This window comes from Myotis yumanensis, unplaced genomic scaffold (assembly GCF_028538775.1).
Source record: "Myotis yumanensis isolate MYYU_CA2020_CCGP unplaced genomic scaffold, mMyoYum1.0.hap1 SCAF_17, whole genome shotgun sequence".
Taxonomy (NCBI): Eukaryota; Metazoa; Chordata; class Mammalia; order Chiroptera; family Vespertilionidae; genus Myotis; species Myotis yumanensis.
In genome coordinates, this window is record NW_027223768.1 from 23,605,212 (window position 1) to 23,626,989 (window position 21,778).

Here is a 21,778-nt window from a genome sequence, read left to right on the forward strand (position 1 = left end):
TTGTTATTAACTTAATTGGGGTACTCCTAAGGCTTAGGAAGAGCCACACTCAAGGGGCCAAAGAGCCGCATGTGGCTCACAAGCCACAGTTTGCCGACCACTGGCCTAGCCCATGTGTCAATTAGGGTATGTTTCAATGAATGGGGGCTAAGTTGTTGAGGCTATTCCTGTATTCCTGACTCTCTGTCTTTGTTACCCAGCATTCCTTTCACTTCAAATGGCAATTTTCAAACCAGCGCTGAACATATGTTAACACAACTGAGAATGCAAGCGAGCCTTTCTGCAGCCACTCAAAATCAGAGCTTTTCAGCGGCTCCTCTGCACTGTGAGGCCTGTTTGGAAATGGTTTACTTTTGACCCATGTCTGATTACCCTCCCCGACTCAAATCTGTGGGAGTCAAGAGTGGGGCAAAGAGCCCCATTCCTCACAGCACATGGACAGCTACGCTCCACCCCTAGGATCGGAGCGTACCATCATGGCGCCCCATTTTCCAAAACAAGGGACACCCCCTAGGGTGGTCAGAGATCCCCTTGGTTCCATAGTATGATATTATATTGGGATTCTAGGGCATAATTTATTGTAGAGAGAAAATTCTGTCCTTACCCAGCTGTGTGGGAGGAGCGAGAATGCTTGATCCTTTCTTCCTAAGATGGGTGTCAGTATGAACCTCCAAGGACCTGCTCAGATGCTTCTGGATATAAAGGTCTTGGTGTTAAGGACCTGGTCAAGCAAGAGTGAGCGCCTGGAGTGTGGGACCCTTGACCACCTGCCCGGCCATTGACCCCACCCTGTTCTCTCATTTTGGGGATAGGGAAGGTTCTCCCTTAGCTTTTGCTCAGGACGAATCCAGCTGGGGCAGTGGGGAGGGTGACCTATGTCCTATGTTGTTGTTTTCGTAAACTTTTCAATCAAATGATTCCGGTTTTCCATAGCATTGAGCGTACATTTTCACTTAGATTTGTTGACTTGAGGCCTGTCTTTTCTGATAGACTGGGTGTTTCAAGAGGGGAGGGATCTCGTTTGTTTTGTTCACAACTGTGTATCCAGCACCTAGAAAGAGTCGCTGACGTATGTCAAGGACTCCACCAATGCTGTTATATGAACGCATAAAGGGATACTTGACTGACCAACCTGGTATCCTGGGTGAGAAGATGCTGTTGCCATTTAGGGGAAGGTATTATCTCTGCCCGCTTAACATTTGGAGATTACCCCATGATGGATTTAAGGTTTAGGGGGCCTTGGGTTTACTTCCCAAATTAGTATCCATTTGTCATTTGCAGTGAAATTAATATAATTTTGAATACGGGACCATTTACTGAGTAAAATGGTATTTAGAAGTTTTTGTGGTATATGGTGGTATAACATAGGTTTGTGGCACATTAAAAAAATTTTTTAAGAGAAATTGTCTTCACTGCAACCAGCAACTAAGAACCAAAGCCTGAATTCTAGGCACTGCCTCATAGCAGCAGGCCGGGTCATGAGGTACTGCAGCTCACTCTCCGGGCCCTCTTATGCAAGGCCCATCTCCCGGCCGCCGGTGCCTCGGGGATCTGTTCTGGCCCTGGAATCCGGTGCGCGGTTTGACGGAGTCCAGAGCAGAGCCTGCTGGTGCAGAGGGCTAGTGCAGAGCAAGAGCTCCCAGCACCACAGCCCAGCTCGCCCTGCCAAGGCCAGGCACTCACTCAGCCTCTCTGAGTCTCTTCTGTAAAACAGGGATAGTAACACCTACGCCTAAAGTTATTAGGGCATCCAAATAAAGAGTTGCACTGCAAGTGCTTAGCTCAGACTCTAGCCAGGAAGAAACATGTAAAAAGCTAGCTCTCCTTATTTCATCTCAAATATTTTACATTTCTGCTCTCACCCTTTTTTGATATGTTTTTAAAATTAATTTTAGAGAGCGGGAGAAGGGAGAGAGAGAGAAACATTGGTGTGTGAAACATCTATTGCAACCTGGGTATGTGCCAAGCTGTTGTTACGCCTCACCAGTAGAGCTCAGATGATTTTTTTTCCAAGTTGTACAGTAAATAGCTCACGATGGACAATTGGTCATTTAATTTACCAAAAGGCATCCCTTCGTGAGACATCAGGACCCTGATAGACCACGCCTTCCCCATATTTCGAGGCGGTTTTATGGTGTCGCTCATCTGTGCTTTTTAGAGATGTCAGAGTGCCCCTCCTAGTTTGGTCACATGGCCCCTATTTGAATGAAGTCCTTCATGAGCATAAATATGGCAAGATGACTTGAATGCCCTTCGAGAGAGGTGAACTCTGGCCCAGAACAGGTGTAATTCCTCCAGCTGGTTTCTTATAAATTCACTGGAAACAGTAAGTGTTTGTCTGAAGATGACTAAAGAGATGGAAATAAAAGCCCGCATTTAAAACTTCAGTTACTCTAGGCTCAGTGGAATGAAGTACGATAATGGAGGCAGCCGCACCCTCTGCCTTTGCAAGTGGGAGGGGGTGGGGAGCGCGTGGGTGCTGGCCTGCCTTTCACAAAGCCTGTGGGCTCTGCGGGTGCCAAGGCTGAGAGGCTGTGAGCCTCCAGTTTCCCAAATGCATGTCTTGTAAGGTTCCCTTTGTCCATGAAGTGTCTGATCTTCTTTCTCCCCATCCCCTCTTCTCTCTCTTTTTTAAACTGCCTTCTGCTCGGATCCTCCATAGAAACGCTTTGGGGTAAATATTATTCTCAGTTTTCTTTGAAGAAAAAACTCGAACCTGGGTGGGAGGAGGGAGAAAGCATGCTTGGGAGGGAAGAGTGGCTGGTGAAGGAAGGCACAGTGCGTTTACGTGAGCGGTGAGTTTCCACTGAAAGGAGTCGCCAAGCCTTCTTGGGACGTGACCCTTCTGATTGGTTTGAATATGGATTTGGCTTTGCCTTTTTTAGATAGGTAGATAGATAACCCTGATACAGTAAAAAAGTTTATAAAATATACAAAGCCCCTGCATGCAAAAGACCTTATCGATGGGACATGTTTGGATTATCTAAGTTCACCTCCAGGGTTGACTAAAAGTGACTTGTAAGTCATGGCCTATAACCTTTAAGAGGGTCTTTAAATTTACAATCTGAGCATAGCCAGCATTTCTTGAATTACGTTAGATGTCTCCGACCTGGGATGGACGTACCTCCCTATCGGGGGTGGGTGTGACAGGAAGGGCCCATCGGATGTTCTGGGCCCCATTGCTCAGGTGGTCGGTGTGATGGTCGCCTGGGCCCACACGAGGGAAGAACCAGAGCCTGAGCTCACTGCTGAGAGTCTCATCCGCACCGTCTGCGTGTTTTACAAACTGCAGTTGTTTGAATTGAATGCAAAGATCTCAGGGGATGAGCAGGGTGGAGAGAGAAATTGCAGGTTGATTTATTCACTTCATTCAAACTAAAAAGAAATGTATCTGTAAGGAGCAAACGTTGCCAAGAGGCTGCAGAGGGTGGGCCATTGGCTGTGGGGGAGGATGGAGGTGGGCAGACACTGCAGTCTGGGCCTTCTCCCAGCACAGGGCTCTCTGCAGTCTGTGCTGGGCGCACAGCATCTCAAATGGGGAGGGACTGCGGGAAGAGCCAGCCATACGGATCACTGGGGTGTGAGCCAAGGTCCTGGCAAGAAGCCTGCATGACATGCCGTCTCTGGAATAGGCAGCCCAGCACAGCATGGGTGTCAGGTCCCCACCAGCCTTCCTCACCCTGCTCTCCCCTGAGCTGACAAGCTCTGCTGAGGTGACAAACCTAGAGCCAAAGACAGGGCGAGGTCAAGTCCCCTAAGGAGACTTGCTCTCAACCATGGGATACTAATTCCTTTAACCAATGTCATCGGCGAGTCTACCACTGCAGAAGCAGTAGCCTGGGCACCGCGGGGATCCACAGTGTGTGACCATCATGTTCCCTAGTCAAGTTCTCTTCCTTGTTCATTTTGCCAGTGAGCTACTTAGCAACATTCCACTGGCTGATAGGGAGAGGAAGTGGTCATTAACATGTGTGCATGGATGCCTCTGTGTGTGTGTGTGTGTGTGTGTGTGTGCGCCTCTATGTGAGGATACTTATGTGTGTGTGCATATGAGTGTGCACACTGGGGAGTGCCTTGAAAAGTTTCCCAATGCATGTTTTGTGGCGTCTCCCAGAAGGACCCAAGTCCTGGCCTTTGGCCTACCTCTCCCCCTTTACTCTGTGGTTAATGCAGAAATGTGAATGTCACTTTCATTTCTCCCCATCCTGGCCTTCCCTGGGGGCTTTTCCCCTGCAGAACCAACAAGGGGCGGGACATCAAGACCATCAAGTCCCTGCGGGTGCTCCGCGTGCTGAGGCCGCTGAAGACCATCAAGCGCCTGCCCAAGCTCAAGGTAATGCTTTCTGAGTTTCTTCCCAACAAGTCCCCTTTGCCCATCCTGTCTCTGCGGCCACGGTCGACTTGCTCTTGTAGAATTGTATCTGGGAATATTCCTGTTGCGCACATGGGGACTTAGGTCCTTTTCATCTACCTGGCAGCATCCCAGGAAATCTATGAAGGGGCTTTTGCCTCTGGCATTCGGCCTCAGGCGGTAGTTTATACACTCTGGCTGTGGCCTGTCATTCAGGAAAAACCGTGTGACTGTCCCGGAGCCTCCCCAGATGGAAGCAGCGGGGCCGCTGTCTGCGGTCTCCACGCAGGGTCAGGCCAAGTAACCAGGGTGTTTCCCTCCTTGAGATTCTGGAGCAGGACGGACTCTGGCACTGGCCCTTCTGAGGCACAGATAGGTCAGTTGCTTGCCCAAGAACAGGCATTTGGGGCAGAAGCAGAGAAGAAACAGGGAAGTGAGCTAGGGTGAGTTAGGGTCTTCCTGTTGTCAGGAGCTGTGTTTGCCTGCACGGGCAGGTCATCTGGTTCTCCTGCTCCTGACAGGTGCCCTCCCAGATTCTTCCTGCCCTCGGGGTGTGCTTCCCCAGTCCAGTCCTGTTTGCTACAGGTTGAACCTGCCTCCTCCCCACACAGCCATTGCTGCTATGGAAGCGGAAGTGTCCTGGGAGAAAAGTTGTCTCCTGAATTCCTGTGAATGACAGCCAGCCCTGCTTCCTAGTTCCCCTTCCTCATTAGGTTCACATATTCTAGAATATTCCCCACCAACCTCTCTGCCTCCCCCATGCTGCCCTCAGCAAACTGTTTCCCTTTCCGCCCTCTGGCTCTGCAGAGGCAGCAAAACCAGCTGGGTTTATCAAAGGCTGGGACGGCAGGGAAGTCACTTCTGAAAGCCCCCTACCTGGCAGGGCCATGGCTTCCTCTTAGAGCCCAGGGCCCTGGTCACCTGCACGGGTTCCCAGGAGGCTCATGCCCCACAGAAAGTGTCCTCACTGCCTGCTTTCCCCGGCCCTGCCTTCCCGCCAGGAGGAGGCACCTCCCACGGTGCCGGGCAGTCTTCCACGTGCTGCTTGTTACAGCCCTCCACCTGGTGAAGGGCCCAGCACTGGGCCTGGACTGGGTCAGTGCCCACAGGTATTCGTTCCCTTCTGTCCCACCCCAACCAGATTTGGCCGGGAGACCCGGACCCTGACCACTCTTGGTAGCTGCCATCTTGTGTCTCATCTCTTCCACCCTATGTGGGGTCCTGGGGAGGGTACAGGTGGCGTGATGCAATTAGATAACAGACTGGAGGGCGAGCCCACCCTCGGTTAATTCCATTTAATGAAGAAGAGCTGGCTCCTCTCTCTGTCGCTCGGTCACCGAGGGAGATGTGGATGGCTCTGACGGTTCCACAAGGCTGCGTGTCACTCACAGTCCCTGCAGTGTTGAACTAATTACACCAGCAGTGTTCACCCCGCCCTGCGAAGAGCGACTGCAGAGATGCGATGCCACCGTGCACCAGACTCTCCAGTGAGCTAAACCTAAAAACCTAGAAAATAACCTAAAAACGGCTTGCAATGTGTTGAGGTCCCATGTTCCTTCTCATGGCTTCGGGCTTAGAGAGGCTTCTCCCAAGAGGAATCCAGTGCCCCTTTAACTAAATATCCTGTGTTGGCGCACCTGGTCTTCCATGTCCACCCCAGGGCAGCTGTCCATCCCTTCCCATACCACCTATTACATCTTTATCCCAGCGTTCAACTGGAGAACATTTACGTGAAGGGTTGAATGTAATTAGAGCAAATGCATGAACTTGCATTAAAATGGACAAAGATGATAGTTTATTTCATTCCAACCCATTTAGAAAGGTAAAGAGAAAAGGACATATTCAGTATACGAATCAAATCTAAGAATGTCACCAAATACATGCACCATCAGGGAACAAGCTATTTAATGGCTGAAATGGGCTGACCGAACCCAAAGAGCCCTTTCTGCAATAAATTTCTGTCTTCCCACCAGACAGAGTACACCTAATGGGGTTCCTCAAAGAGTTCCTCCATTGCCCGATGCATCTGTCTCTCTTGCTCTGGGGTCACTGTCAGATTCAGAGCATGTGTCCCCTTCTCAGGTGGTGGGTCCTTGTAGTCGTGACCAGCTTGGAAGCCAGCTCTGAATCCCATGAGTGTCACTGCTTAGCAAGGCGATGTCTCCTGGGGCACCTTCTCAGTGGGCTGGCTCAGCTCTAGGCAAATGCGCAGGCCCTTCCGGGACTCACACCCCAGGCTCTTCTATGCACAGGCTGTCTTTGACTGCGTGGTGACCTCATTGAAGAACGTCTTCAACATCCTCATTGTCTACAAGCTCTTCATGTTCATCTTTGCCGTTATCGCCGTTCAGCTCTTCAAGGGAAAGTTCTTTTATTGCACGGACAGTTCCAAGGACACAGAGAAGGAGTGCATGTAAGTGCCACCACACATCCCGTCCCCACCGCTCTCTTTCTGCTGAAGTGTGTTCCCAGGAGGCCCATGCGACCTCCATATGTAGCTCTATTCTTTCTCTCATGCCCTTCACATTCCTCTTTTAGAAAAAGGCAAAATGGGAGGTTGCTAAACTTTTATTGAGTATATAGAATCTTTTTTGTATCCGATATGGTACCTGGCATTCTACTATATATATATATATATATATATATATATATATATATATAGTCTTAAATCTTTATAACCACCTTTTGAGATAGGTTTTATTTGCATCTTCTAGATGTGGAGCTGTGGCTCTGAAAGTTTAAGTTACTGAAAGGATTAGGAGTTAATCTTCTATGTCTGTTGGGCACCAAATCCCATTTTTATTCCACAGTGATACACTGCCTTGAATAAAATTCCTTTTCATTGCATCTGTACGCTGATCAGTTACCCTGCGTCACTGAAGTCCATAGAATTCCCTGACTCCCTATGAGCTATAGTGAAGGGGCTCTATTTCGTTTCTGCACTGATTTTAGAGGCAACTATGTAGATCACGAGAAAAACAAGATGGAGGTGAAAGGTCGGGAATGGAAGCGCCATGAATTCCACTACGACAACATCATCTGGGCTCTGCTGACCCTCTTCACCGTCTCCACAGGGGAAGGATGGCCTCAGTGAGTGACGAGCTTGCTTGTCTGTGAGCTGGGGTGGGACCATGTGGTTGCCTTTGAGAAGCCGATTCAAGATGAACCAGGGTAACCCTTAGTTATTGTACCAGGGAGAAGTGGCTCTGAGTGGGTGAGAGAGGCAGGAGAGAGGAAGAATGGGAATCCTTAAGGCAGAAATCAAGAGGGAGATGCCAATGTCTGGGAAATATTTGAAACTCTTAATGTTTTAGCCAAGTATTGAGGAGTTGAGTGCACCCATTGCACTCCTGTAGAACAAGTAAGTTTTGAACAGCTTTCTATCCCTTACAAGAGTCCCTGGGAGTTGTTTTAAACAGATTTCTCCTCCAAGCTCGCCCAACACCTGAGGATTGAGGGTTTTAGGGATGAGCTGGCAGAACCCAGAGACACTTTCTGTGATCACACCTCTTCTAAAGAAGACAACAATGTCGTTTCTCTTTTTCCAAAAGATTTTTTTATTTTTTTAAGAGAGGAAGGGAGAGGGAGAGAGAGAGAGAGAGAAATGCGGATGTGAGTGAAACATCAATTAGCTGCCTCCTACATGCCCCCCTACGAGGGGTCCAGTCCACAACCCAGGTATGTGCCATGACCAGGAATTGAACAGGCAACTTTTTGGTGCATGGGTCGATGCCCAACCAACTGAGCCACACCGGCCAGGGAAGAATGTAGTTTTGATGCTACCCATAGCTGTACAGTGGCTTCTCAGAGACTTGGCAATCACTAAGACGCACCTTTCTGGAGGCAGCATGCTCTAGTTGGCAGCAAAATGCCAAGTGGAAATCCAGGAGTCTCTTGGTATTGAATATGACAACCTAAACTATCAAATAATGTCACTCTGTTGCTTAGAAGTTAGATGCCTGATGGAGTGGGCTAGAAAAGCAGTGGGTTGAGGGTCACTGAATCCCCACCAACTTGGTTATTATGGACCCCAAATATATTAATGGAGCTTCTGCACAGTCAAGGGGGCCAGACAAGAAAATATAACAGGTGGCATATCTCCTACTGAAGCCTTGAGTCAGAGCAGCAGCCGAGACGGCCACCCACCATCTGTGGCCCCTCATCCTGTCCCCAAAGGGTTTTGCAGCATTCTGTTGATGTGACGGAGGAAGACCGAGGCCCGAGCCGCAGCAACCGCATGGAGATGTCCATCTTTTACGTGGTCTACTTTGTGGTCTTCCCTTTCTTCTTTGTCAACATCTTCGTGGCTCTCATCATCATCACCTTCCAGGAGCAAGGGGACAAGATGATGGAGGAGTGCAGCCTGGAGAAGAACGAGGTAGGTCAGGTGGTCTGCAGCGTGGGCAGGCAGGGCACCAGAAAGGGACTCAGACCAGCAGTGTTGGGAAGGAAGGCAGTTTCCTTCACTTAATATTTATAGGGAGAAGGTGGGGGAAATTACTCTGTCATTAAGTAAACTTTTTTTGAGCATCCGCTCTGTGGAAGATGCAGTGCAGAGACCAGAAGTGTGGTGTATGGTAGGGGATGATTAAGACACCTGGTCACCTGGCTGTGTTGCTCTGTGACGCATGTTTGCTATAAAGGAAGGGGATATGGCTCATTTACAACTGCTTTTCTAGTAACAAGCATAGTTCTGGTAGATTGTAGGGTTTGTTGTTTTATAATGGAACTGAACTAGAAACTGGAACTATAAGAGAAGTGCATCAAGTGCTATGGGAATGCATAAAGAGATTTTGCTTTCTGACTGAGGGCATCAGATAAGGCTTCCTGCCTAAACATCTTTGCCACATGCCATGTGAAAAGGACATTATTAATAACCAATAAGTCCTTACCCCATGTGACAGGGCCCCACAGTTCTATGTATTCATTTAAGGTGACATGTCACCTACAGTGTTGTCCAGACAATCCCTCTTGCCATTTTTACATCTGCTTGTGCCACCCTACGTTTTATACGCTGTCCTCTTCTTCTAACCACCTAACAGAGCCACGGATGTGCAAGGCTTGGGGGCTTGGGGCTTGGGCCAATAACCAATCATGACTTCCCTGCAGAGGGCGTGTATCGACTTCGCCATCAGCGCCAAGCCGCTCACCCGCTACATGCCGCAGAACAGGCACACCTTCCAGTACCGCGTCTGGCACTTCGTGGTGTCTCCATCCTTTGAGTACACCATCATGGCCATGATCGCCTTGAACACCATCGTGCTGATGATGAAGGTGAGAGGGTGGTGGCCGGAGGCACTGCGGCAGGCGAACCTTGGGGACTCTTCCCTCACGGAGCAATGGCGTGTTCACCCAAGACACCCCACCTTCCCAGTGTGAGGGTCCTTACCTACTTTTCCGTCACGGATTTTCCTTTTGATCTTCTCTCCATCAGTAGCCCAGCCTCTGAGTCTTTGGGGCAAAATACAGTGAAACATAGCAGCTTCCCAGTAGTTCCCAAGACCAGAGGTTGTGATGGCAATGAGTTCCAGACAAGGGTGGAAATTTTCGGAGATGTCGGTGATCACAGGGTTCTAATGGAGTGTTGGAAGAGGTTTGACCTTGTTTAATACTAAATGGGCAAGTTTTAACTCTGGAAAAGTTTCTGTCCTGCCCACCTTCATCTTGAGAAGACTGGCTTTTGCTAATAAGTAGCCTTGGGGGAGGGTCTGTGTTTCCCTCGGTTTTATTTCGTTCTTCCCTGTGGAATATGTAAGTCTTCCCTATGGAATATGTAAGTCTTCCCTATGGAATATGTAAGTCTTCCCTATGGAATATGTAAGTCTTCTCTGCAGAACTCCATGTCGGTCTCTCCTGCACCACGTGCCAGAACGCCTCCCGAGGGCAGGGGTGAGAGATGGCCAGCCTCGGGGACACAGAGTACCCCTCTCACTTTAAGGGTTGGTTCTTTCTCTCCTCTTTTCTCTTCCTGGCAGTACTACTCTGCGCCCTGTACTTACGAGCTGGCCCTGAAGTACCTGAATATCGCCTTCACCATGGTGTTTTCCTTGGAATGTGTCCTGAAGATCATCGCGTTTGGCTTCTTGGTATGTGATGGAATGTATCCTCATCCCATTTGGCTCCCCAGCCTTTGTGGGAAGGAGGGTGGGTACCACTACTCAAACACGGTTCGTGTACCTACCCACCTAACGGCGTGCTCCTTTCAACTAACTGCTCAGTAAACTGCCGTGGAGACAAGGCGATGGTGGGTTGGGAGGAAGGGCAAAGGATAGGAGAGCGCCACGCTCATCCAGCCGTCAGCTCTGGTCCTGTCCGATTCCGTCAGTGGTCGAGGGGTGACAGTCAGTGGGTCTCACTAGCACTGCGATTTATCTGTTGCTAGGGAGCAAAGCAAGGACTGAACTAATAAACCTGGAGTGCTCATTTACTGTAAAAGGCATAAAATTTTATAACTCAAATGGGAAAATAGCTGTCCCTCTTAGCCTCAAACATAGTTGATAATAGGTTTTACCTAATGTGCCTCCTCCCCTTAGTCACACGAAGAGTAATTTCTGCCAACAAAAATGTTTATTAAGCTTATAAAAGCTAATCACCTTTGAAGTGTGTATGTGTGTGGGCGGGAGAGAGAGGTGTGTGTATTCTGGAACTGGGTTTGGGAAGGGTTGGGATGAGTTTTTCTGGCTTGAGTCCTCCTCTGACTTTTCAACTACTCATTATAATCGGCACATTCTTGCATCTGCTCTCCAGAGCGTTAAGCGAACCTAGCCCATTGCCTCAGTGTCCTGTAGACAAGAGAGTCCTCTCGGCCCCTACCCCCTTGCTTCAGCGTTTACAGGGAGACCAGTGGGCTGCAGGGAAACCCACTCGACAGCTGTTTCCCCCTGATTTCATGTGAGCTTCCATTCCAAACGATACGTGTGTCCGGGTTTCTCTGCAAGAAAGGAAACTTCCCTTGCGAGTGCTGATTGTGGGGTTGCCTTTGCTCTGTTAATGGCCCTTTGAAAAGTCATTAATTTGATGGCTTGGGGAGGAGAGTGGAAGGAAACCCATTGCAGGTGGCCGCATTGTTGTTTGCCTCACTTTCTTTTGAGTGTTTTGAGACTTGAGACTTGGAGAAATAAAAGAGTGAAAAGAAACCACCACCAACAAAGATGCCTGGGTAATACAGTCTAGCCCTGAGTGCGGGGTGAGTGGGGTGATGGAGAAGTGGTACCGCAACGAGGGAGGTCTCCCTGTGCATCTTGATTACTTGCATGTGGCGTTGATGCCACCTGTGACTTAAGTCCCCAATTACGTGTCTACGGTAAATGCTGGATACAGACTTTGTCATTCAAACTTTCGAGGCCTCTCCACACTATGAAAGGCACCACTAGTTCCAGGTACATCTTTACCTTGATAGAGTGCTCTAGGTCAGTGGTCAGCAAACTCATTAGTCAACAGAGCCAAATATCAACAGTACAACAATTGAAATTTCTTTTGAGAGCCAAATTTTTTAAACTTAAACTATATAGGTAGATACATTGTTATTAACTTAATTAGGGTACTCATAAGGCTTAGGAAGAGCCACACTCAAGGGGCCAAAGAGCCGCATGTGGCTCGTGAGCCGCAGTTTGCCGACCACGGCTCTAGGTGTTCGATACCCTAACATGCACCGCCTCAGGTCTTCTCAGTGACTGAAATAGCCACGGCAGATAGCATCATTAGCATTATTGTTGTTCATTTAAATAAGAAAATGGAAGGTCAGAAAAATAGTGCAGTTCTTTTGAGGATTACACAATAAAAGGCAGTAGAATTGGAAAGTGTAATGGGGATAAAAAAGGAAAAAAAAGAGGGAGTGAATGAACATACACTGGTTGTCTATTAAGTACCAAATACTTGACATATTATTCATTTCAGCTTCATAGCAGCTGTAGTCAATGGGCAGTGGTCTTCCTTATGGATGGGCCAGGGCTCAGGCAGATCGAATGCTTTGTCCAGGGTTCCTACAAGGCAGAGCCAGCATTCAGACCCTGGTCTGGCTGACTTGGAAGCCCACACTCTGTCCACCATAATGTACTATTCTGACTACACTGTGGGTGCTCTACCATACCTTCGGAAAGCATCCTCACCTGGAATCCAGGTCTTCTGTCCTCTGAGACCTGACTTTGTATTCTCTCTGCTCTGTGGGGGGGAGATCCAAGTACTAGGCAGCTGCCCCAGGTTGGAGATAGGAGGAACTTGGAGACTCACCTTGGCTCCAGTCATGAAGGAGTAGGTATTCGCCATGGAAAGTGTGATTGTGAGGCTGTGTGCTCCAGTTTCTCTGTATGCCTGGCAGGTACATAGGACTTGGGAATCAGACAAGCCTCGCTTTGCTCATTCATAAAATGAGGATAACAATAGCTACCTTGCAGCCTCAGATATTTGTTGTGTATATCCAATTAGGCAGTATGCCCAAGGCATCTAAGGCTTCCAATCCTGAGTAGGTGTTCATTATACGTAGCTCATCTCCCCACACTCCTTCCTTATCTTTGTCTCTCCCCACTCTTCTTACCAACCCTACCACTCAGTGTTGAATGAACATAGGTATCACTATCTACCTGTAGACTCCATAGGAGGAATAGATGAATCAAATGATTGCCAAGGGCCTGGCCCAGTATCTGGCGCACACAGCAAGGACTCACAGATGCCAGCCATAAGGATGGGAGGGGGTGCACTTCTATAGTGCTATGAGAGAGCTATGGGCAAGCAGGTGACATTGGGAGACCTGTGTGTCCTGTGTCTTTTAAGGAACACAGTCCACGGCCTTTGCTCACCTGAGCCCTGGAAATGGCCGCATAATCCACTTTTAGGCAGAGTGTTATCTGATTGGTGGATTTTCTGGATCCTTTGTTTCTCTTCCATCTCCTTCAACTCACTCACTTTATTACTGCTTCCTTGTACTTTATTTCATTACACCTCCTCGAAAGGAGTAACGGGGCAGAGGAAGAGAGGGGAAATCAAGTCTGATCATCCTATTGCAAATCAGCCATTGGTTTGAAAGGCTCAGTGGAGTTAGAGGGGATTTTGGCACATCTTTCATCTTTAGTCACCTAGGACATCTCTGTGGCTTTTATTAATAATTGAAAGTCAGAACTGTATATTTATAGGGTCACATGATACAAGATGGATAGAGTTATAGTTGTAGAAATCCTTGAAATAATATTGTAAATAATTTGATTGTCTTGTAGGTGACAATGATCTTTCTTTTTTTGGATTTATGATGATGTTCTTGGCCACAAATCTCTTCCTTACATATAAGCTTTTTAGTGACACCTTCAATAACAAGGTCTTCAAATAGTGATGAAACTGCTTCCCAAATGAGAAATTCCCAAATTAGTAAAGGAGACATAGCATTTCTGGTGAGAAATAGGAAACTGAAGCCAATGATAGAATGAACTTGTACATAAATTAACAAGTTTCCATTCCAAGTGACAAAGTTATGTAATGAAAGTTATCTTTTCCCCAGTTTTTCTTTTCTTCCTGGTTTTCTGTTCCTCCTTTTTCTGATGCCCCCATCACTGAATTCTCTTGGCAGAACTATTTCCGAGACACCTGGAATATCTTCGACTTCATCACCGTGATCGGCAGCATCACAGAAATCATTCTGACGGACAGCAAGGTGCATGGCTCGTAGAGCTGGTCTTTAAGCTTGACCCTGAAGTAGCATCTAAAAAAGCCCTCCGCACGTTCAGTCTGTTTTAAACGCATCAAACCAAACCTGTAGCCCTCTGAGTGTGGGGAATTCACTTCCTCACTCCTGAGCTCTAGCCAGAAAATGCCAACATCGGAGGGCCCCGGATCTCCCGGAAGCCTTGTTTTATTTGCGTGACTCACACAGCAGACATCTCCTGGAGAGAGTGGAACGGATAGAGAGAGTGCCAGAAGAGACCTCGTGTCTAGGATTTTTGCCCCCAAAGTTGTTAGACCTGAATCGTTTCCTTAAACTGTTCATCTAAAGAAGACTTGGAGAGCTCATAGGAGCTCTCTTAGAATGTTGGAGTAGATCAGTTCGTTGGGCATCTAAGTGCAGGGTTAGGACCACTTACAGAAGATGAGCAGGTTGTTTCTGTCTAACACAGGGCACCCTCCAGACTTCCACACCCTTCTCCCTGGGAATAGACGGCAGGCCTGGGGAGGCTGGGAGAGGTGGTCCTCACTGGCCCATCAGCCAGAGATGGGTTAAGCACGAAAGACAGAATCCATGTCCGATTTTATTACCTGAATGAGGGGTAAACACGCAAAGACTAACTAGTGCTCCTATTTTCGAAATGACTCTAATGCCACTAATTCTGTGTTTCCTTTCGGTCTGCCAGCTGGTGAACACCAGCGGCTTCAATATGAGCTTCCTGAAGCTCTTCCGCGCCGCCCGCCTCATCAAGCTTCTGCGTCAGGGCTACACCATCCGGATTTTGCTCTGGACCTTCGTGCAGTCCTTCAAGGTGAGTGGCACCCGCTCCTCCTCTCCGAGGGTCGGGGTGGCCCTGTCAGGGCCGACAGCACAGCCATGCAGCACGGCGTCATTACACAAGTCCCTTCACCTCTGCCGCTGGTGGAACGGGGGTGTCAGGAGCACTAGATACACACAGCACGGCTCGGCCGCGCAGCGGGCAGCTTATGTCTAACCGGATAGCATCTCATTCTAGAAAACCACCTCAACTTTGTAACTCCGTTATCTCTTCTGTCCACCGAGGCAGGGAGCTTATCTGAGGAGGCATTCCAAAACCTTGTCCATGTATAGAGCCTGTAGTCACTTACCCTCTGCATTTTCAGGGACGTGACAGTGGCTTTATCTCACGAAACAGGACTCCTTGAGGTCTGTTTTATAGCAAGACGAGTCCCAGCACGTCTTCATCAGTGTGTTTGCTGAGCCACTGGGTGTGTGGCATGCTCACGATTGCCTCTGTGTCCTGTATACCGACAGGATGCCTGGCAAGGGTAACACGGGAAGCATCTTTGGAACGTACAGAGGTGTATGTGTAATTAAGTGTAAGTGGAATACCAATACCTGAGACCCACTTTAATGGCAGAGACTTCCAGTAAAAGAAGTTCCCAAACCTATTTAAATATCTTCAGGCTCTAGCAAATACCATAATTAGCTGTTGTTGTTTTTTAAAGGGAAGCTTTTTTAAAAAATATATTGTTGATTTCAGAGAGGGAGAGAGACATAGAAACATCAATGATGCGAGAATCACTGATCAGGTGCCTCCTGCACACCCCATACTGGGGATCGAGCCCACAACCTGGGCATGTACCCTTGATTGGAATCAAACCTGGGACCTTTCAGTCTGCAGGCCGACGCTCTATCCACTGAGCCAAACCAGCCAGGGCCATAATTAGTTATTTTTAAGGTTCAGGGGGCCTAAATATTATTCAAATGCCTACTATATTCCTCTTATACAAAAACAAGCTTTTCCATGACTGTGTTTTAAAAATGAATTTGATGCTATTCAATGCTTGAAAGATAAGAAATCACAGAATTGTCTTCTTTGTTTTAATTATTTATATATGGGGTGGGCAAAATTAGGTTTACAGTTGTTTGTACGGAAAAAGACACGCAGGTTATGATTATTTACAATAGCTTTATTAACTCTAAAGGGTGTCACAGTGCAACTGTGAACCCTCTTTTGCCCACACTTGTCTTTTAAGTCCAAGTTGTGATAAAGAGTTTGCAGTTTCTCATCCTTCACTCTCATCATTGATTCACTTCTCCATCCAGGACCCACAAGCTTGAGGTGTGAGATGTGAGGCCAGTCGTAAGGACGTTCACTCAGGCTCCTCAGAGCAACCTTTGACATTCTCACTATCCAGAGTAACTGTTTGATGTGATAGCTCCCACGGAGGCCTTTGGAAAACCACGTTTCCAAAGCTAACAGGCAGAGGGGAAATCTAAAACCTTAGCGAGAATTTACTACGAGTCTCAGGTGAATTCAGATTCAGAATTTGAAACCAGATGCTCTTAAAACCTTTTTCTCTAGAAGCCACCCCAACAAGCTATCATTTGTTCGTGAGTCTCTCAAGAACTATGTGTCAGCCTGTCATATTATCGTGATCACCATTTCTCTGTTAAAACTGCACACTATGTAGGGCAAAGAAAAAGCCTGTCAAAAATTGATGGCCAAATGGTTGGCTTATTTCGGTGAATACACACACTGGTGAAGACAGGTGACACTGTGACAGGTAGGTGTTTCCTTTTTGGAACAGTCCTGGGACAGGCATAAAAGTTGTTTTCCCACCGTTGGCAAACAAAGGCTGCCTCTGCAAATACACAGCAGGGGCCACACAATATAAAACAGCATGGCACTGCCTGTCCCCACCCTCCCAGCCCTGAGCCCAGCCCAGGTCTGCACCACTGCGTTGGCATTTATAAGGTGATAAAGAAGAGATCAGAATGAATCTTCAGTCCTCTCTCCAAAGCTGTGGGAAGGGAGAGATGAACTAGGGCCTGGAGCCCTTGGAGGAGAGAAGGTAGAATAAGGGCAGGAGGTGAACATAGAAGTTGGTAGAAGGTAGCACACCCAGGTGGCAAGCAGGCTGCCTCCCTACTCTCGCCTTTCAGCAGAGGGAGTATCCCATAGCCCCTCGAAATGCAACCCACCGATCTCGGGAGTCAGCACTCATTGGAGAGGGGGTTCTCCCACCAACTTTTACCCTTTACTCACATTACCAGAGTCTCCCAGGGCTCTCCATGCGGTGAGATCTGTTGGTGAGCCCTGCGGCTCCTGCCGGCTGAAAGCCTGGAATTGATCCCCTGGGATCTGCACTGTCCACACTCAAGATAGAGTGGAGACACACAGTTAGTTGTTCCGCCTTTAGGGGAGCTTCCTGGATGATAAAGAAGAGGGATTTTCACGTCAGCACTGAGATCACCGCAGAATTACAGTGCCCACCCTGGCCCCCGAACCCAACTGCCCTGTGCGCATGCGCCCAGCCGCCCAGGGCAGTCTCCTGCCTTACATTTCCTCCCCTGGCCCCCTTCACCCCCGTAACTGAGATATCATCTCTAAGCGGCAGTTCGCTTGCCCAGTGTGGAACTTGGTGCCGCCTGATTTTGGACAGGGCTTGCTGGTGGCTGACACCTATAAGGCGTTTGGGGATTTTACAGGACACGTATGGGAATATCAGGAACCTAAAACTTTGAGAAAAGATGTTTTCTCAGAGGATGAAGGAGCCTTCCAGGAACTGACAAACAACCGAGACCCCAGCATTTGAGTTTGTTTATAGATTCTTCTCATGGGCTTCACATTGAGTGGGGGAATGGGAAAGGGTAACACTAGGATTGGAGCCAGGGCAGGATGCTTGCTGTGTAATTTGCATCACAATGGCCCACATTATTAATATTCTGTTGTGCAAAGTGGGATGAGCCCCAGGCCCAGGAATTTTCCCAGCTCTCCTTGGAGATCCGGGCCACACTCCAGGTGAGGGAATATTCTGGACAGGAGGTAAATTACAAGCCTCCCTGTGGCCAACAGCTTCCATCTCTGTCAGAGGATGTGGACATCGGCAAAGTATGGCACCCCGAAACAGGACAGCCCTAGGGACACAGTCCCAGAGAGTCTGCATACGTCAGCCTCCAGACAAGACTCCTTTACTGCCAGTGACTGCAGGCCATTGAGCCTGGGAGCTGCCTGCCTTTGAACTCCTGGTCATATCTCTGCTTTCTTTCCAGGCCCTGCCCTACGTCTGCCTTTTGATTGCCATGCTGTTCTTCATCTATGCCATCATTGGGATGCAGGTGAGTGGGGGCGTGCACGGGGCCTGGTCAGGTTGGTGGTGCCCAGACTGTCTCTGGCTTACTGAGCACTCAGGACTGGGGGTGCGTTAAAGGGGCACGCTCCCAAGGTCTTGTTGCCATGTGACCTTGGGAATTTCCCAGCTGCCAGCTTCCCCACTCAGGTTGCCCTGGTAGGCAGGGTGGTCTGGTACAGGGGTTTCATCTGAGGTTGTGAGACCATAGTGATGACTTACAGCAGCTGGACTTCCAACAACAAAACCACAGCAAAGGTGGCACCAGTGTTCTTGGCCAGAGGGTGCCCAGGAGACTAAGGAGGGAGCAGGGCTCATGTTGATCCACTGCTCAGGGTCTCAGGTATTGGAGCCAGGCCTTAAAGGTCAATGGCTGATCTCCTGTATACAGTGACACAGAACAGGGCTGAGTAAAATCCTCAATGTCTGAGATTTACAACCTGAAACGCACCCCGGGGAACAGCTTGCCAGGTTCTTGGCAGCATGCCAAACCCTAGACCAGCATTCTCAACCTGTGGGTCGAGACCCCCTTTGCGGTCGAACGACCCTTTCACAGGGGTCGCCTAAGACCATCCTGCATATCAGATATTTACATTACGATTCATAGCAGTAGCAACATTACAGTTAGGAAGTAGCAACGAAAATAATTTTATGGTTGGGTCACATCATGTGGAACTGTATTTAAAGGGCCAGAAGGTTGAGAACCACTGCCCTAGAGCCAGGGGCCACATTCCAGCTAGTTCTTCTCAAAGGGCCGTGCAGCTGGCTGGTTACACATCCTTCCCGGTTTGGGAATTGAGAAGTGGAGCTCAGGTTCCCACCCTGGATATTCCTACAGTTGCCAAAGGCCCATTGAGCAGAAGAGGCCAAAAGGTCTCTCACAGGCAACTGTCATTTAGGGTGTGTGGGCTCCTGCTGAAAACACACAGCAGCAGCCCATGGACCTACCCGCTGGGGACACAGGCTCTCTGCTTGTCTCGGGGAGACTAACTCTCTGACTTGGAGGTGGGGAGACTAAGCCCCAGCACAGAACTGCAGCCAAGCGGCAGTCCCCTACAGTCAGGCAGGCTGGCCACCTTTGGACGGCCTGCCAGCTGTCCCCTCCACAGCACCTGCCATCTGGAGCCGCTGGCCACGTCTCCCAGGCCTGCCCAGTCAGCAGCCCCCTCCAGAGCCCCTCTGAAAGGCTCTCCCCTTTTACTCCTCTCTCGCGCCTGCGCTTCTGGATTTCATTCACCTTCTAACCCCATTACTGTAGAGTTTATATGATAGAAGCCAAGTGTCAGAAAGTGTGAGACTTGGCTGAGAATTAATGAGATCTCCTTCGATACGTCAGCAGGGGTTTGACGGTGAAGTCCGGGGCGTGGTAGAAGCTAACTCCCAGCCACCTTGAAGATTGCCTTGACGACTTCTATTAAGTCCCTTGGAACTTCCGAATATTTGGATCTCAAATTAAAATCTTCTTGAACAGCCAAATGGAACTTGATAAAATTACATTCTTTTTGGCTTATGCTGAAAAATAGTTCTTACCGCCTTTTTCATTTTCAAACAAAGTAAACTAGAATTACACCATCTCCCATACTAACTGGTGATTAATACTACTGAAAATGGTGATCATGCTGTTTACCATTACTCAACTCCCTGAGTGTGGCAGGCACTGTGCTAAATGTATGTCCTTACCCTCTCTCTCCGTGCGTGTGTGTGTGTGTGTGTGTGTGTGTATGCGTGCACACGTATGTACATACACGAGAGAGAGCAAGAGAGAGATGCAAAGCTCTTAACTAGAAAGATTGCATCTCATATTGTCATAACAAAGCAAAGGGATCCTTACAAACAAAGGCAGAAGGACAATAGAGCATTAGAGAGGTAAATGCAACAAGATGTCTGTATGGGAAGGACTGTTACTCTGAACTTTCAAGGTCATCTTGGGAGAAGAGAACTTTGCAGAGGAATCTGAACGTGGAAGGAAGGAGTAACTTGCTGGGTATGAAAAAGCGCTCTGGGCTGCAGGTCCTTAGAGGCGAGGCTTTCAGCCTCAGCTCCACCGCTGGCCAGCTGTGCAAACTTGGTCAAGTGACCGAACCTCTCTGGGCTTAACACCCTCAGCAGTCCCTTAGAGGAGCTGGATACACAGCTTCACAGGTCCTGCCTGGTTCTACAGGTCTGCGAGTCCAAGTGAAAGGACATGAGCCTATACGTTCAGTCAGTTTCTGATGGGTCTCAGCATCCCTTCTTTCTCCTCTGTACCCATTTGATGTACGAGATTTGGGTTATTGACAAGGACTGAGTGAAAAGCAAAAAAAAATAAATAAAGTGGAAACAATTTGAAAGGCCACCTTCACAATAAATACACGTTTTTTGGCTTGAAAATTTTCTTGGAGAACATTCGGTATAAGTTTATAGACATACCTCATGCAAATTCTCGGCCTGCCCTCTAACCAGGTCATGATTGGAGAAGGGAGAAAGTACACAAGGTTGGTGTATGTGGTGAATCAGGGATAAACCGTGGATTCTGAGCCAGGAGGACGAGAGAGAGAGAGAGAGAGAAAGAGAGAGAGAGAGAGCGAGCGAGAGAGAGAGAGAGAGAGAGAGAGAGATGCGAATACAGGCGAGGGGTCCTGACAGCTTCCTCCTGGGGCATCCAGAATTAGATTGGATTGTTCGGGATTTTTTCAGGGCTGCTATTTGTCTGTTTGGGGGTTCTCTACCTTCTTATCTTCCTCCTTCCCACTTCCCCAGTCCTGCCTGGCCTGCCCCCTCCATTCTCCCCGAGAGACAAGTAGTATTTGGGTTTTGAAAAGCAACGTTCAGAACACATTCCCAAAGCAGGTGTCAGTGGGAGTTATCCGAGCAAAATAGCTGGGGGCAGAGCTTGTTCCTCAATTGCACATTCTGAAAACTGTTATGGGGGGATATGTTGCATTCAGCAGCTATTAGATAAATGGAAAGATGTTAGATATAGGCTGAAATTTGTCTCAAATGACTGGGAAAGCAACCCGTGAGCCTTCAGTTGTGCAAACGGTGATTTGTGAGACCAGACCCTGATGTCGGAAGCGCAGCTGGGAAGAAAGTGCCTATGGAAGGGCACCTTCTCATCTGAAGAGACCTTGGGTGACCGTGACTCCGGGCAGCAGTGTGTTGGAGAGCTCATCCTTATTCGGTGTCTGCAGATGAAACTCTCTGGATTTTCCCTCTTTTTTCATGTGAATTTGCCTGGTGACCACGTTCTAAGCCCAGCGACCAAGGGCAGATTAGTAAACTCACTCGGTAGCCAGATCTGCCCAAGCCTGTTGCCGTCTTCCTCTTCCGAGCGTCCGTTGGCCTGACTTTCTTCATCCCTCTGGCCTGGACTTGCTTTGTGTGAGCCCAGCCTCGGGGACGGTAGTTTACAGACAGACGGACTCTCTGGGTAGGAACACAGCCAAGGAGGACAGCGATGCCCCTCTCTGACCTAAACTGCTTGTCCACTTGAGGGCAGCATCTTCCCAAGCCATAGTCACATCTGCAGATACGGATGCCCCCATCAGCACTGCCCGGACAGGCAGAGACTCCGTGATGGGGTGATGTCAGTGGCAGGCACACGGTGAGTGCCATGGTGACAGGTGCCATGGGAATAAAAAGACCAAATTAGGTGTGGGAGGAACGACAGACAGGTGGAAGATT

The 21,778-nt window shown here is 48.6% G+C and overlaps 1 protein-coding gene across 1 annotated transcript in view; it reads left to right on the forward strand.

Moving 5' to 3' along the window:
• Nucleotides 1–21,778, forward strand: part of CACNA1E (calcium voltage-gated channel subunit alpha1 E) — a 383,585-nt gene that overhangs the window by 336,173 nt on the left and 25,634 nt on the right. Inside the window, exons 28-37 of the mRNA XM_070397384.1 lie at nucleotides 2,663–2,674; nucleotides 4,237–4,333; nucleotides 6,604–6,764; nucleotides 7,304–7,441; nucleotides 8,528–8,729; nucleotides 9,461–9,625; nucleotides 10,327–10,437; nucleotides 13,908–13,991; nucleotides 14,686–14,811; nucleotides 18,039–18,104. Coding sequence (XP_070253485.1) covers nucleotides 2,663–2,674; nucleotides 4,237–4,333; nucleotides 6,604–6,764; nucleotides 7,304–7,441; nucleotides 8,528–8,729; nucleotides 9,461–9,625; nucleotides 10,327–10,437; nucleotides 13,908–13,991; nucleotides 14,686–14,811; nucleotides 18,039–18,104 — 1,162 coding nt within the window. The remainder of the gene's footprint in view (nucleotides 1–2,662; nucleotides 2,675–4,236; nucleotides 4,334–6,603; nucleotides 6,765–7,303; nucleotides 7,442–8,527; nucleotides 8,730–9,460; nucleotides 9,626–10,326; nucleotides 10,438–13,907; nucleotides 13,992–14,685; nucleotides 14,812–18,038; nucleotides 18,105–21,778) is intronic.